A 17058-nucleotide genomic window follows, 5' to 3' on the forward strand; every position below is an offset into this window, starting at 1 on the left:
GACACTCCCGAATTGCCTTAGAGGAAGTTTTGCCAATGGTGAGAGACAAAATAGGTTATGAGAATGGAAGTCAAATAGTTGACAACCAGTTAATCAGTCTGAAACCACGTAGCGAATGTCGGATTCGGTTTAGCAGCTTCTTGTGAGCAACAGGAAGAGTAGCAGTAGAGGCCTGAATCGTGCCATCCACATAACCAAATAAATTGTGACCCAAATAAATTGTGAGCAACTAAGATGATCGGATGTTACTAATGATGTTTTTTAACTGGATAAAATAACATGGCTAAACTTGATCAGATGTTCGATGTAACAAAGGTTTGCTTACATTTCATTTTTCATTTGAGCGAAACATACAATCTGATTACTTTGCGCTTTATTTTAGGCTGTCCTCAAGCAGTTTGGAGCTGGAGGATATGGAGGTTCAGATAGTTTAGTAACTGATGAGGCAGAACTCAGGCAGCATCAGAAACTTGAAAAGCTTTACATATCAACACATGCCGGCAAGGTGGCCAAGGCGAGAGTGAGGGAGGAAGAGTAGGCATGGAAGGCAAATGGCTGAGATGGAGACACTGGATAAAGATGACCCTCACATCGGCCCTGAAACAGCGGAGAACTAGTGTAACAGTCATAGATCACTTGACCAAAAGGATGAATAGTAACAACCACAAAATTATCGTTAGTAAACTAAGAAGTAGACATAAGATTTTTCCTAAGGAAGGGAATATATAAAACATTATTTAATGGGAATTTACGGGAACCTAAAGTAATGGGAAAAAAAGTGTGAAGATAAGCTCCGTTACCAACGAAAATAGATTCGTTACCATTATAGGGGGCGGGGTCGGGAAAAGCAGCCTAATTGCTGGTCATGTGTTGAGTAGCGCTCGTATCAAAATATTAGGTGGGATCATGAGCCGCGCCAGAGGATTAGGCATGATAACCCGCAAAAGGTGGAGCGGGACGGTGAGGGCAAGTAGAGGTGTGATGACCAGGTGAGTTGCAAAAATTACACCAAAAACTAGGAGGAGCACCAAGAATACCTTGTTAAGGTCCGGTAGGGGGCGAGGGTTAAAACCCAAGTGATTGGGTTGCTAGCCACCACGACCAGGGTGTCCTTAACCATCGCAGCTTTGGCCACTTGGGCATAGGTTGAAGCCATGACCTGGATTTCCGCCATTCTGCTATTGTGGATGTAGCTGAATAGGATCAACACCTTGGGCTTGATAGGCAGCAGGTCGATGCGGGCCAGGGAAGGGAGCATGAGCTTACTTCTGAAGTGCCAGTAGTTGAAAGCAAAGCTTGGCAGCATTAGCAAGAGAAGCCTGAGAAAAGTGGGCATGATGACACTCCCGAATTGCCTTAGAGGAAGTTTTGCCAATGGTGAGAGACAAAATAGGTTATGAGAATGGAAGTCAAATAGTTGACAACCAGTTAATCAGTCTGAAACCACGTAGTGAATGTCGGATTCGGTTTAGCAGCTTCTTGTGAGCAACAGGAAGAGTAGCAGTAGAGGCCTGAATCGTGCCATCCACATAACCAAATAAATTGTGACCCAATAAAACGGCTTCATCTGACTAAGCTAAAATTGGTAGTTGGAATCGGTGAGTTTCAAAAAGTGAGTAACAATAGGACCAAAGAGAAAATATCTAGTGAGGGTAGAGGTTTGAGTAGTCATGGTGGAAAAGGGGGGAAGGCAATAAGGGGAAAAAAGGGGATCACGGCACAAGGTGGAAAAATAATCTAAGGGGACGGCAATAAGGGACAAAAAAGGAAAAAAAATCCAAGGGGACGGCAAAAAGGGATAGACAAAAAAAAGAGGGCTAGGGTTTAACAAGAAGGGGACTTAAACGACACTATATAGAATTTTAATTGTATTGGATGAATAATCTTGCAAGTTTTTTTTGTTTAGAGTACAAGTAAACTTTAGCCCATAAGGATTTACATAACCTAACCCATTAGAATCTTCAGTGGATTTCTCTTACATTAACAAATATTCTTAAGAATACCAAACAAGCCTTAAGTCACCATCAACTAAGATGATCGGAGGTAAAAAAATTCGGCTTTCTACGTGAGAATTTCGACGCCTATGCTATGTGGCGTTGACTCATGTGCAACGGGTGCAAAAATGTACATGTATAATTGTTGTAATTGTTTTGACCCACAACGTGTGGTTGATCCAAATAAAAAGGTTGGCTTGGTATTTTTCTTTGAAGTTAATATTTTTCCTATTCAATCCTAATTTACCTTATATTTTATTCAAATTCCAAAATCTTAATTTCATTCGTATTTTTTTATTTGGATTCCATGATTTCCATCTACGTACCAACAAATTCAAAATAAAATATATAATTAAAAATTAAAAATAAAGAATAAAAACAAATGTGAGTTCAAATAAGTGAACTGTCTGCACGCAGACGACCAAAAGTTCAAACAGCTCTTCCAAAGCAAGTCCGTACCATTTTATTTGAAAGCTCAAGCATCTCTCTCGTACAAATTGTGTTGCTGGAGACCCCAAACGCTCGGCAGATTTGGCCCTTCGATTTCGAATGGAAGCTATCAGAAAGCAAGCCACCCGGCTTCGCGATCAGGTCGCTAGGCAACAACAGGTGCTCTCGACCCACAATCCTAATTCCTAACAGATCCAATTTTATTGCAATCTCTAAATCTCTGTCCTGAATCCATATTTGATGTTCCATTTGTGACCAAATTTTAATTCCCGGTTGATTTGCTCCATTTTTCTTTTTTCCAAGTCCTTTTCTTTTCTATTTTCTTGGTGAAATTTGCAATCTTGTTATGCTGGCAATGCTTTTACCTCTGTTGGGTTTGAGATTTTCGATTTGCTTTCAATTGTGTGATACAACACAATGCATTTCCTTTTCAAAGTCCTAAACTTTTATCAATCTTGTTGATCGCGATTTGATGGGAATCTGATGGTTATTCTTGGGAATTTCATTTGGTGAATTGAGAAATGCGTCTGTGGAGGACTGCAAAAAGAAGATTTGGGTAGAACGTTGTAATACATTACTTATTCGGCACCCCTCGAAATGTTATAGCCTAGAGTGAGTGTTATGGGATGCGGGTCGGGCTTGTTCATCCGATGAAACGTTATGTTGTTCTTATGTTTTACGTAGCAGTGTGCCCTTAAAGAAATCGCGTGGCAAAGTGTTTTGATCATGGGCACATTCCATATGGTTTTGGCAGCACACTGGTTACCTTGGTGCCTAAAGTGCAGCTCAATAACAATAACCATTTTAGAAAGCTGTGCTAACGATGTATTAAGGGATTTCAGTTTCTGTTCTAACACTGTTTTTCATGTCACGTTTTCTGTCCATGTAGTCGTATTCCTACACATGCACTTAAAAAGTTTATGGTGTATCCTCAACTACAATCTATCAATTTGAACCTCCCATTTATTTGCATCCCTCTCTGTTACTAATGACGTTTTTTAAGTGAATAAAATAGCATGGCTAAACTTGATCATATGTTTGCCGTAACAAAGGTTTGCTTACATTTCATTTTTCGTTTGAGCGAAACAGACAATCTGATTACTTTGTGCTTTATTTTAGGCTGTCCTCAAGCAGTTTGGAGCTGGAGGATATGGAGGTTCAGATAGTTTCGTAACTGATGAGGCAGAACTCGGGCAGCATCAGAAACTTGAAAAGCTTTACATATCAACACGTGCCGGCAAGGTGGGCTACTTCCTTTCTTGCCCTTCTAATCTCAAATAATGTTTTTCCTTCTACTTATAGAAATTTTTATTCATGTTCTAGCATTATCAAAGGGATATTGTTCGTGGTGTGGAGGGATATATTGTCACCGGGTCCAAACAAGTTGAAATAGGTAAGTTGGTAACTTTTATATCATTTGTTAAGCTCAAACCTCATTTCACGAGGCCTAATGTTTATGTTAGAAACCATAACCTTAATTATGGAATAGGAACGAAGTTGTCAGAAGATAGTAGGAAATATGGTGCTGAAAATACGTGTACTAGTGGAAGTACACTATCAAGAGCTTCATTAAGTTATGGGCGTGCTCGTGCTCAAATGGAGAAGGAGCGGGGGAATCTGTTGAAAGCTCTTGGCACACAGGTGTGGCAAAAGTTTCTTCACTTACACGCAAAATTCTTTAGATAAGATTTGCATGAGCAAGATATGTTTCTGAAATGGTGGAATGAGTGATACATTTCCATACTGATTTTATATTTTATTTTGCGTGATTATTGTAATGCATTTTCCTTTTTGGCCGTAAGGGATTGAACTAAACAGTTGCTCAGAATACTTTAAATTTAATTAACAGAGGTTTAATCTTGGAATCCTTATTCAGATACAAAACTTTGCCTCATCTTCTGCATACAACTTCGTGACAATTGTGAATACAAGCTGTTGCATCAAGAGCTTGTCAAACTTATGCATAAACTTACAACCCAAGCACTCAAATTGGCAGTTTTGTTATGCCTACTTTAATTATACTAAAAATGATGAAACAAGTTATCTCTCTTCTGAGATATTTTCTGACTAAATGTGCAAAGGATATTCTTGCAGCAACTAAGGTTTTGTATAAAGTTTACATGATTCTTTATAGCGGAATAATGTATTAATATATTGTTGCATTCCACCATATACCTGCCATTCACAGTATTTCTGGTACAACTTCATGAGATGTGGTCGCTAGTTTTTTCTTTTGGTTATTGTGGTCCTGTTTCTAAAAGTTCAAAGCCATACCTTACTGTGGGTAGAACAAGGGATGTTATTGGCGTTGATATCTTGTTTAGATTCTGGTTCTCCTAGTATAATCTTTACCTCATTTCCGCCCTCCAAATAAACTTTCAGAAAGGCATCAGAAGTTTTCTTCTGTTTCATCCAAACTCATTTTGCATGTCAAAGATTTGAAAATCGACTTTAAGCCTACTGTATTATGACATTAATTACATGCTTAAATTACTCTTTGTTTTTCTTGACATTTTATTTCAGTTATCCTTCACGTTGTAAATATCATGATAGGATTTAATTTCAAATAGTTCATTCCTTCTTGCTGCTATTAGAGGTTAAGTTCGTGACACGGTGTTTAAAATTACTAATAGGTGGCAGAGCCATTAAGAGCAATGGTAATGGGGGCTCCATTGGAGGATGCTCGGCATCTTGCTCAACGTTATGATAGAATGCGACAAGAAGCTGAAGCTCAGGTATCTTTAATCTGTGTTTACCGGAGACTTTCTAGTATTTCTGAATATTTTATTCCCACAACAATACTTTCGACTGGAATCCATGTGGGTCAACTAATGCACCCAGTTTTCATGCAAATTGGTGAAAGTTAATTCATCTGTTGGATTTCTTGTACAAATATGTCATTGTGTGTTCTTTTGAACCTAGACAGGCTATTGAAGTTTCCAAACGCCAAGCAAAGGTGAGGGAAACACCTGGAAATTCAGAGAATGTTATGAAAATGGAAGCTGCAGAGTCAAAGCTGCAAGATCTAAAGTCAAATACGGCAATGTTAGGGAAGGAAGCTGCTGCAGCAATGGCAGCTGTTGAGGCTCAGCAACAGAGGTTGACTCTCCAGCGACTCATTGCCATGGTAGTACAAGTTTTCTCAATATATGCTTCAAGTTAAATTCGTTAAGCCTAAGTAAACGTTAGCCTGTTATATATTGGGAAATTAATGTTTAAACTTTCTTTTGTTCTTATCAAAATGTCTTTCTTCTTGTCAATTTTTTTCTGGATTGAAGGTCGAGGCAGAGCGGTCTTATCATCAGAGGGTCCTTCTGATACTTGATCAACTTGAAGGAGAGGTATGCACCCCCGCCCCCTCCAAAAATAGATTAATTTTCTCAACTATACAAAATCCCATTTTTTATTTCTCTGTCAATTGATGATTTTGGGTAATGCGTTTTCTGATATTGATAGATGGTAACAGAACGACAACGAATTGAAGCACCTTCTAGCCCTACTGTTGAAAATACCATGCCTCCACCACCACCTTATGACGAAGTTAATGGCATATATGCTTCTCAAACACATAATGGATCGTCAGACAGCATGAATTACTTCTTAGGGGAGGTTAGTAATTAAAGAAATTTCTGCATTCGTATTGCTTGTATGATGCAACTGCTGCACTTGAAGGCTGTTCATTTATGTTGATATTGTCAATTTATTGCAGGTTATGTTTACATATCAAGCTGTGTCTGACGTAGAGCTCAGTTTATCAGTTGGCGATTATGTTGTTGTGCGAAAGGTTTACAGCGTGCTTAGATTTATACTTCACTACCTTAAAATCTGAATTCGGGTTGGCCCAAGGCTTGGGACCAACCTAATAAGTAATCTAAATGGAAAAATGAGCACAATCTATCGTTGTAATTGTGATAACTAATACATGCCAACTGGACCCACTTTAGGTTGGGTTTAGAACAATTTAACCTTGCAACAATAAGTTACGACCCGGTTGGTTTTTGCTAGGCGGAACCTTTATTGGGTTTCAGATTGCCTGTCATCTGAGGGAAGTCAGTGAATCCAGGTTGCAGATTGCAGTATTGTTACCTTATTTGCATGTGTCTGCTGCTCCTGTTGAATAAATAAAACAATCAAACGAAAAAGATCACCCATGCCTAAATTATAATTCATTGTTGTTGCTCCGAATTCCTAGGTTGATTATATTACGTTCTTTCTGCAGGTGACAAACAATGGTTGGGCAGAAGGTGAATGCAAAGGCAAAGCAGGTTGGTTCCCATTTGGATACATCGAAAGAAAGGAACGAGTTCTCGCAAGCAAGGTGGCCGAAGTGTCCTAGCGTTTGTGCATGGGTTATATTATGAGCAGAGTGTTTTTTGTTTCTTTATGCTTCGTTTATGTGTATTTTTGTTGTTTAAATGTACTCAATGATGGAGAATACGTTGGTTCGAATGGAAGAACATCGTATCCTCCCTTTTGATGTGATGTATGTGGACGCTAATTTTTTTTTTTTTTTTTTTTTAATCTATTTGATTGATAGGATTATCATTTATGAAGAAGTTAGTAGCTTTGTATTTACTATTTTTCCTGTCTTTTGTGTGTTACATATTCAACATCAAGATTTCTTATTGCAGTCGAGTTTCTAGTTGATATGAACATCTAGATTGCTGAGTTATGAAGTTATATTGATGTGTTCTCTGTTTTTTGCCGTATCTTGTGGTATTATTCTTGGTTTGGGGTTTTACCATGCAGTTTTTATCGAGCAAGATATCAAGCCATGAATGTCGCCTCCACTAAATCTAATAAATCTGCTTCCGTAAAGACGTCCAGTTCTGACAAACAAGGATCTCGAAAACCCCTTCAATGCACTTAACTGTGATGGAACAACACCCACTACTGATCGATGTTTTTTTCTCAATGGTTTTCCTCCGGGCCATAAATTTCACAGCAAGGTTGTTGACCCGCCAAATCGTGCAAAGAAATCTCATGCCTCAAACCAGACACTGGTGACTCATAACGCGTCGAAACTACTTGACAAGGATGCATTCAAGTTCACAACTGATGAGTATAATCAACTCAAGGCTCTTGTTCGAGATGATAAACCATGTGCAAATTTTGCAGGTAAAACACAACCTTTTTGTGCCATCTCTTCCTCACCCAATTCGGTACATTGGGTTCTTGACAGCGGTGCCACTGATCACATTGCCTCAAATCAGTTTGTTTCAGTTATTACACCATTTAATTCTCCATGTTAACTTGCCAGATGGGTCTCATGCCAAAATTAACGGCATTGGTTCAACCACTTTAAATTCTAAATTGCACACTAATGGTGTTTTGTGTGTTCCATCCTTTCGTGTTAATTCGCTCTCTGCCAGTAAATTAACTCGCAAATTAAAATGCTCTGCTCACTTCTTCCCCATATTTTGTGTCTTACAGGACCTGGCTTCGAAGAAGATGATTGGCCTGGGGAAACAAATTAACGGATTGTATTATTTGATGGTGCAAGAGAACTCTCAACCATCGCCACAAACCAAACTATCAAAAATCGCTCTGCAAGTCGCCTCTCCTTCCGCTGCTCTCTGGCACCAACGCCTTGGCCATCCATCCAAGGAGCCCTGTCAGCTTCTTTCTAAAATAGACTCTTCATCTTCTTTTAATTCGCAACATGTTTGTGACGTTTGTCCTTTAGCTAAACAAACTCGATTACCTTTTTCAAATAGTTCAATAAAAACGTCTCATCCTTCTGATCTTATTCACTGTGATATCTAGGGACCCCCTCGCACTCCCACACACTCGGGTGCACGCTACTTTCCCACTATTGTTGATGACTACTCACGTTTTACATGGATTCATTTTATGCGTTTCAAATCAGAAATACAAGGCATCTTGAAATCTTTCTTTACACATGTGCAAACCCAATTTAATTGTCGTATTAAAAGTGTGCATTCTGATAATGGTTCTGAATTTACATCCGTGAAATCCACTTTTAATGATCTCGTTATCCTTTTCCAACACTCCTGTCCCTCCGCCCCTCAACAGAATGGAGTGGTTGAACGAAAACATAGACACCTCTTAAATGTTAGCCGTGCCTTGCAATTTCAAGCCAACCTTCCCATCCGATTTTGGGGAGAAAGGTCTCACCGCTGCCCATCTTATCAATCGCCTTCCCACGCCCATACTTCCCAAACGATCACCTTTTGAACTACTATACAACAAACCGCCTTCCCACCCACACTTTCTCATGCCCCTCTTCCCATTCAACCTGACACCACAGACACCACAAATATGACAACCAACAATCCTCATCCATCCCAACCTATACGCCAAAGCATTCGCCTTCGCCAACCCTCTGTTCTCTTGCATGATTTTCATTGCAGCAATGTCACCATTCCCAGGTCCTCATCTTCCAAGAAGTCAGGTACGCGATTTCCTCTATCCCAGTACATTTCATACTCTACTTTAAGCCCTTCTCACAGAGCCCTTGTTAACACCATCTCTAGTGTTGTTGAGCCTACCTCTTATGCTCAAGCTGACCTTGACCCCAAATGGCGTGCTGCTATGGATTCTGAGCTTCATGCTTTTGCTGAGCAGATCACTTGGTCACTTGTTCCACTCCCTCCAGGTAAACGAGCCACTGGAAGTATGTGGGTCCATCGCATTAAATATAATTCTGACGGTTCCATTGAAAGGTGCAAGGCTCGCCTTGTCGCTAAGGGTTACACTCAACGTGAGGCCCTTATCTACACTGAAACCTTTGCTCCGGTTGCTAAGCTTACTACCGTTTGGTATCTACTTGCCCTTGCAGCTATTCACAACTGGCCTCCTTTTCAAATGGATGTCACTAGTGCCTTCTTGCATGGTGATCTTCATGAGGAAGTGTATATGGTTCTACCTCCTGGACTATGTCGACAGGGGGAAAGTAATCTGGTTTGTCATCTCCACAAGTCCTTATACGGCTTGAAACAAGCACCCCGAAATTGGTTTCACAAGTTCTCAAATGCTGTTCAGAAAGCGGGTTTCAAACAATCTTATTCCGACTACTCTTTGTTCACAAAGGTATGTGGTTCATCCCTTACCGCTATCTTGATTTATGTGGATGACATGGTGATCACAGGAAACGATGCCAAAGCCATTCAAAATCTGAAAAAAATTCTTCAGAAACATTTTCGTATCAAAGATATGGGCCACTTGAAATATTTCCTTGGAATCGATGTTGCAAGATCGAAGGCAGGGATTGCTATTTCTCAACGGAAATATACTCTTGATATTCTGGATGATGCGGGACTTTTGGGAGCTCAACCAGTTGATTTTCCTATGGAGTAAAATTTGAAACTTACCGATGATCAAGGTGAAGTTCTCAATAATCCATCTCGGTATAGAAGATTGGTTGGTAGACTTATTTATCTCACAATCACCAGGCCCGATATTACCTATGCCGCTAATATTCTAAGCCAAGTTATGCATCAACCAAGAAAACCACATTTGGATGCCGTGCTTCGAGTTCTTCGTTATTTGAAAAAAAAGTCCAGGGAAAGGCTTATTATTTTCCTCACAAAGTGAGTTGTGTTTGAAGAGTTCTTGTGATTCAAATTGGGCTAATTGCCCTATGACTAGAAGATCAACATCGGGATATTGTATATTCCTTGGAAACTCACTCATTTCATGGAAGACAACGAAACAAAAAAATTGTGTCTCGGTCATTAGCTGAAGCAGAGTACAGGTCTATGGCTGCTGCTACATGTGAACTGACATGGTTACGCTTTTCTTTTGAAAGATTTGTAGGTTACTAACATTGGCCCAGCAAAACTATTTTGAAATAACCAAGCTGCATTGCATATTGCTGCCAATCCGGTATATCATGAACGCACAAAGTACATTGAAATATATTGTCATGTGATACGAAAGAAAATTCAAGCAAGCCAAGTTGTCACTTCCTTTGTGCCATCCATGTCTCAAATTGCTGACTTGTTTACCAAAGCTTTGGGTAATACAACCTTTCGTAATTTGGTGCATAAGTTAGGTATGTTAGACATCCATGCTCCAACTTGAGAGGGAGTATTAAGATTTGGTTTAATTGTAATTGATTTAGGAATATTATATTTTCTTTTATTGTCTCGTTGACTTGGAGTAGTCCCCAAGTCTTGTAAATTGCCTTGTATAGACTCCGATTTCCTGTATAAGTTTGGCTCTGCAGCCACATCAATCACACAAGAAATTCCAATTTATCATCCACGACTTGCAAACTTGCAATGAAGCTTTTTCCAAGACAAAAAGAAAGGAAAGGGCTAACTATGTGTGTTATTTTTACTTTAACTATGTGTTAAATATTGCTAATGACAGAATTTAGTGAACAAATGAATCGAAACTCGGGTAAATTTTTACAGATATATTTTGTTGATACTCAAGTCCAAAAGCCCTATGTAAGTTACGAGAAACAAGCCCAATTAACCTAGCCCGCAAGGCACCCAAACATTTATGGAACAATGCCACTTGGCAACACAATGTACTTTTACAATACATATTTAAGTTATACATTTGAACAAGAGCAAATAGATAGTTTGACCTAATGGAATATAATAACCTTAGTTGAAATATGTTACCTAAATGTGTACTTTTGATGTGCATTGGACAAAATTCACTTGGCCATGTATGGAAGTTAGAAGACCTATACATGCGTTGGTGTTTGGGCCTTAAATATAGGATTTGGGCCAAGAAGAGGATATCTTGGGTTGGAAGGCCTTGACTTTCAGCCTAAGGTTAATTTTTCAGGCCAATTGGCTCCCAGCCTAAAAAAGCATTGATTCGATCAATTCTAATGGAAATAGGATTGCCAAGAGATTTAGACGTGGCTCGATCAAGTCTTGATTGAGTTAAAATTTTCAAGGATTAGAATGAGGTTCTAATAAGATTCGAATGTTTCAGTAATTGAAACATGTGGCTAACCATATGAGAATGAATTACGTGCATAAAGTGACTAGGTTTAGAATCCTAGTCCAAGTCAAAGAAGCCGAGATCGGATAGAATCCTAGTCCATGTGAAACTGAGATGACATAGTCCTGTTAGAACTCTACCTCAACAAACCTGGTTATCATGTAATCCACCCCTATAAATAGAAGTGGTTTTGTACCATGAGAAGCCCTTCAACTCAACAATCAACTCAAAACGCTCTACGCGAAACCCTTTTCATAAACCTAAAACAAATACTTAATTATCCTAAACCTCTCGTCAACACATCATTTTGTTTGGATAAACACTGTATCTACGGGAAACCCTTCTCACACCCTAAGTAAAATACTAATTATCCTAAACCTCTCGTCAACACATCTTCAATTTGGATAAACACTGTATTGATAACCAGTGACATCTTCAATTTGGACTAACATGAACTGTAGAATCAGGTGATTTAGGAGCATCTTCAGTTTAGAAGATGGATAAACACTTGATGCCCACAAGACAAATGCAATTTTCACCCTAGGTCTAGCATGACACTTACTTTTGGTGAAAAGAGGAAAGGGTGACTACCAGATGGATTATGAACCTGCTCCGTGGATCACTGAAGCTGACAAACAGTATGCAGTATAATTTTGATGATTTTTTATTTATAGGAATCTGTTTTTTCTTGCTCGTTTGAAATTCAGTTTGCTTGAAGTCAAGGAGCACGTAAAAGTTCTTATTGCTTGTAATGTTGCGAAATCTTCATATTCTTTGTAAAACCTTTTCTACAACCTTGTTGGGAGTTAGAAGAGAGACAATTGTCCTTTACTGCCAGCCGTTGGACATTTCAGTGATTTTTATTGGTAGTTATGCCCTAAATGTTAGAAGTTGATTCGTTCTTTAGGTCATTGCAGAGAGCCCTTGACAGAAGACTATATCTTCTTCTCTACGGAAACACTGATGGATCTGCTGGAAAGTCAGTCTGACATGTTCCAGAAAAAGTTTACCGGTCTGAAGAGACACTGCGTGTTGAATTATAAGTCTCTAGCTGATTGAGTATTAGAAATAAGATGAGTTTAATGTGTGTATTCACTTGAGCATATTTGTCAAGTGTAATGTTACAAGATGTAAGGCCATGAGTGCCATGTGGTGTGTAATCCATGTAATTAGTTAGATGAATGACTAAGATTAAAATTAGAGTTTTGTGTGGTCCTAAAGCTAAGGCCATCAGTTAATGTAAAGGAATGTTAGTGCTCATTTTTCATAGCACTACAAAATATTCCTCTGCAATACTTTTGCAAGAGAGAACAAGAAAGAAAGTTTTCGTTTCAGCTTCTTCCATCTCTGTTTTTCGTTTTCTGTTCAGTTTTTTCCTCTTTGGATAAAACTCATCAAATCAAGTAACACTATCATGGCCTCAGAGCCTAGTTTGATCATTTGAGATCTGGGCGTAAACTGTGAAGCATTTGAGCTACACTTGAGCTCGTTCCGGTTCAAGCGAAGTTGTCGAAACTCCATAGATTCCGATTTCGATTTGTGCTCGTCTTGTCTAAGCTAAGAGATGGCTGGATCTGGAAGTTCTGAAGTGAGAACTCCGATCTTCTCCGGTGAGAACTACGAGTTCTGGAGGATTAAGATGATGACGATTTTCAAATCTCATGGGTTATGGAGATTGGTTGAAAAAAGGGTTACGATTTCAGAGTCAAAGAAGAAGAAGGCTGAAGGAAGCTCAGAGGAAGAAGAAGACGATGAGAAAATGGTCGCAGCATATATGCAAGATGCAAAGGCTCTAGGTATTATACAAAATGCGGTTTCTGATCAGATTTTTCCTAGGATTGCCAACGTCGACTCAGCTAAGGTGGCATGGGATCTACTGTATGGAGAATATCATGGTGGTGATCAGGTTAGATCTGTAAAACTTCAGAATCTTAGAAGAGAATTTGAGTATGCTAGAATGCGAGATGATGAATCCCTGTCTAGTTATCTTACAAGATTGAATGATTTAATTAATCAGATGAGAACATTTGGTGAATCCCTTTCTAATGAGAGACTTGTGCAGAAGGTTCTGATTAGTCTAAGTAAACCTTATGATTCCATCTGTTTAGTTATAGAAAACACAAAGTGTCTAGAGTCTGTTGAGTTGCAAGAAGTTGTTGTGATTTTGAAGAGTCAAGAACAACGATTTGACTTGCATAATGTTGATACCACTGAGAAGGCTTTTGCATCATTCTCAGTAAGTCCAAAGGGGCAAAATAGAAGTGGAGTTCAATCTGGCTCATCAAAATTCCAGAAGAATTGGAATGCTAAGGGAAAGAAATGGGATTCGAAACCTCGATTCCAACAGAAACCTTTCACTAGTCCTGCACCAAATACATATCAGTCATAGTCAATGAGTCAAGAGACTGTCAAACCACAGTGTAGAGTGTGTTCTAAGTATCATTTTGGTGAATGTCGATATAAGGGGAAGCCTAAGTGTTATAATTGTGATAAGTTTGGTCATTGGGCTAGAGAATGCACTGTAGGGAAGATTGTGCAAAAGGCAAACTCTGCAAATCAGGTGGAAGTGTCAGGAAATCTGTTTTATGCTAATAGTGCAATTTCAGAAACAAATATCAATGGAAATTGGTATGTTGACAGTGGTTGTAGTAACCACATGACAGGGAATGCTGATCTCCTTGTTGACATAAAGACAAATGTTGCTGGAAAGGTACAAATGCCTACTGGTGTGTTAGTGAATGTTGCTGGAATGGGTTCATTGCAGATTGACACTAATAGAGGTAAAAGGTATATCAGGGAAGTCATGCATCTGCCAGGTTTAAAGGATAACTTATTGAGTGTTGGGCAAATGGATGAGCATGGATATTATCTAGTGTTTGGAGGAGGTTTGTGTAGTATATATGATGGACCTTCACTTGAAAATCTTATCATCAAGGTTAAGAAGAAGGAAAATCGATGCTATCCCCTTTCTCTGGTGAAAAATAATCAGTTGGTTTTGAAGGCTAGCTTGGAGCATTCTACTCAGTTTTGGCACAGAAGACTAGGCCACTTGAATTTTAGAGGGCTTCAGCAACTCAGTGAGAAGAATATGGTGCATGGTCTTCCATACCTAGAAGCAGTCAAAGATGTATGTCAAGGATGTCAATTTGGAAAACAGCACAGAGAATGGTTTCCAAAAGATCAAGCCTGGAGAGCAAGCTGTCCTCTGGAACTTATACATGTTGCTCTCTGTGGTCCTATGCAGAATGCTGATGCGAAAATTATACGCACACAAATTAAACCCTCTTTTTGACAATTGTAGTAAGTATGTAAGTAGGGATCGTTCTGGACCGGGGATTAGGAGGGATTGTTAATCACTTGGATTTGACTCAAAAACGCTAAAAACACAATCTAAAACACTATACTAGACTCAAAGAATGCAAAACTAAACTTTAAAACACTAAGACAAACCAAAGACTCAAAATGCTTTAAAGCATAAACTAAATTGATTTCTAACTAAATTGAACAATAAGGTAAAGGGGGATTTAGGTTTTGATTAAACTAAATGACAGATTGTAAATTAAAGCATAAGGAAATGAAGTAAACACAAAATGAATGAATCAACAGCTAATAAAAAGAGATAGCACAAATGGAGATGAAGCTAGAGATTCGATTTCACCATTGCTAAGCCAAGTCCATGCTTGTTAAGTCAGATTATACTCATCCCTCTACTTATTTCTTGGGTTTGTTTCACTTAGATATGATCAGCCATATGATGTGTGGATTTGATCAAATGTCTCTAATCATGAGCCTAATTGTGATGTGCAACTTTGGTTCCTAATCAAGACTATGTAGTGCACAAGAAACTTTCACAAAACCAAAGGGAACACTCGGCAGGATGTTTGCAAAACATTCCCTTCATTCATTCACATATCTACCAAGATTATGCATGATGTGTGCTTTAATCTTGGCTAAACAACCTGTGGTTAATTCAAATGATGATCAAGCATTAAAATCAACACACTAAGTCACAATTAAATCGGAGAATGAAACAAGAAATAGATAGATTAAATGAGAATTCCGAATTAACTACATGGCAATCTTGCAAGGCTACATCGAATCCCTAGAGAGAGATTAGTTACACTTCATGTTTACAAAAGGTTTGACATAAAAATATATAACATGAGTGAACATAGGATTAAGAAGAAAGAACCCTTGAAGCAAAACTGATGTCGAAATCCTTTAAGAAATGGGAGAGTGTATCTAATGGAATGAAGCCGAGAGGAAGTTCCTCATGGTACAAAATAAAGAGAATCAAAGAAACACCTAAACATTCAAACAACTCAAACTTGAATTGTATGAACGTTTAGGCCCTCTTATCTTCCTCTTCGTCGTAGCACAAGGTCTAAGGGATGTTGTTGGTGTGTTGAATGGATTGGGGAATTATGGAAATGGATGAGGAGTGGTGTTTGGATTATAAGGGAATGGTAGCTCAAGGCAATGAGGGAAGATTGGATGTGTTGTGTATGAAAATGAGATGTGATTTTTGTGTATGAATGCATGGGTTTTTATAGGGGGAATGGGAGAATATGTGGGTGATTGTTTAAGAGTGAATGTGGTTGTTATGATTGAGAGTGCATGTGGATGAAATGATGAAGTACGAAGGTGGAAATGCATGTGTATGTGGGTGATTGTTTAAGAGTGAATGTGGTTGTTATGATTGAGAGTGCATGTGGATGTTATGATTGAGAGTGCATGTGGATGAAATGATGAAGTAGGAAGGTGGAAATGCATGTGTTGAATTGGTGGTGCAATGATGAAAGAGTAAGTGCATGTGTGTGTGAATGGTGGTGCAATGATGAAAGAGTAAGTGCATGTGTGTGTGAATGGTGTTTCTTGATGGTTTTGAGGTTGTGATGCATGTGAATGCATGTGGCTAAGGGTTGTTGATTGGGCTAGAGGTTTTGCATGGCTCAAAGGATTGTTTAATTGGGCTAGGCCCTTTGTTTTATGTCCAAAGTGCATACAAGGCTTTCAAATTCGTCCAACACTTTGGCTCCAAGCATATGCTATCCATTCCAAGCCCAATTTTGCTCCAAAATGCATCTTTTTGCTTCCTTAGCCATATGAACCTAAAAACACACGAAAATGGCTTAAACTACTAAAACAATTATGAATTAACAACATACATGCACGAAAACAAGCTAAGTAAGTCGCCTAAATATGCTCCTATCAAATGCCTCCTTGGCTGGAAACAAATACTTCATGTTATTCATCGATGATTGTACAAGGATGATTTGGGTGTATTTTCTCAGATACAAATATGATGCACTCAATTATTTCAAAAAATTTAAGTCAATGGTGGAGCTGTAGAGTGGTTTCAAAGTTAAAAGTCTAAGGAGTGACAGAGGTGGAGAGTTCTTATCTTCTGAGTTCACTAAATTCTGTGAAACTGAAGGCATTCAAAGGCAACTCACCATGGCTTATACTCCTCAACAGAATGGAGTGGTGGAGAGAAAAAATCGAACTGTGGTTGAAATGGCAAAGACTATGCTTCATGATTGAGATATGTCATATTTTCTTTGGGCTGAAGCTGTGCATACAGCTGTATATATTCTAAATAGGTGTCCTACAAAGGCACTTGGTAATACAACACCTTTTAAGGCTTATAGTGGCAGAAAACCAGGCATAGCACATCTCAGGATTT

General features: G+C 38.8%; 1 protein-coding gene across 3 annotated transcripts; it reads left to right on the forward strand.

Annotated features, from left to right (window-relative positions):
• The first annotated feature begins 2418 nt into the window (after positions 1 to 2418).
• LOC137726375 (SH3 domain-containing protein 2-like) lies at positions 2419 to 7066 on the forward strand. 3 transcript variants are annotated; one of them, XM_068465294.1, is made up of 10 exons: positions 2419 to 2603; positions 3564 to 3686; positions 3768 to 3837; positions 3934 to 4085; positions 5078 to 5179; positions 5371 to 5571; positions 5723 to 5785; positions 5901 to 6053; positions 6154 to 6228; positions 6664 to 7066. In XM_068465294.1, the coding sequence occupies exons 1-10, from the start codon at positions 2544 to 2546 to the stop codon at positions 6778 to 6780; spliced, it is 1116 nt and encodes a 371-aa protein (XP_068321395.1). In that variant the 5' UTR covers positions 2419 to 2543; the 3' UTR covers positions 6781 to 7066. The 3 variants fall into 3 exon arrangements, with proteins under 3 accessions (XP_068321395.1, XP_068321396.1, XP_068321397.1); XM_068465295.1 differs by having other exon boundaries at positions 3579 to 3686; XM_068465296.1 differs by lacking the exon at positions 6154 to 6228.
• The last annotated feature ends 9992 nt before the right edge of the window (positions 7067 to 17058 follow it).

The sequence above is a fragment of the Pyrus communis genome, chromosome 2 (genome assembly GCF_963583255.1).
Source record: "Pyrus communis chromosome 2, drPyrComm1.1, whole genome shotgun sequence".
Classification (NCBI taxonomy): Eukaryota; Viridiplantae; Streptophyta; class Magnoliopsida; order Rosales; family Rosaceae; genus Pyrus; species Pyrus communis.

Excerpts from the sequence above, each read along its gene's own strand:
- LOC137726375 (XM_068465294.1), top strand. The coding sequence starts at position 2,544 with ATGGAAGCTATCAGAAAGCAAGCCACCCGGCTTCGCGATCAGGTCGCT. Across the intron at positions 2,604-3,563 it reads AGGTCGCTAGGCAACAACAG|GCTGTCCTCAAGCAGTTTGG; the intron begins GTGCTCTCGACC and ends GCTTTATTTTAG. Across the intron at positions 3,687-3,767 it reads TATCAACACGTGCCGGCAAG|CATTATCAAAGGGATATTGT; the intron begins GTGGGCTACTTC and ends TTCATGTTCTAG.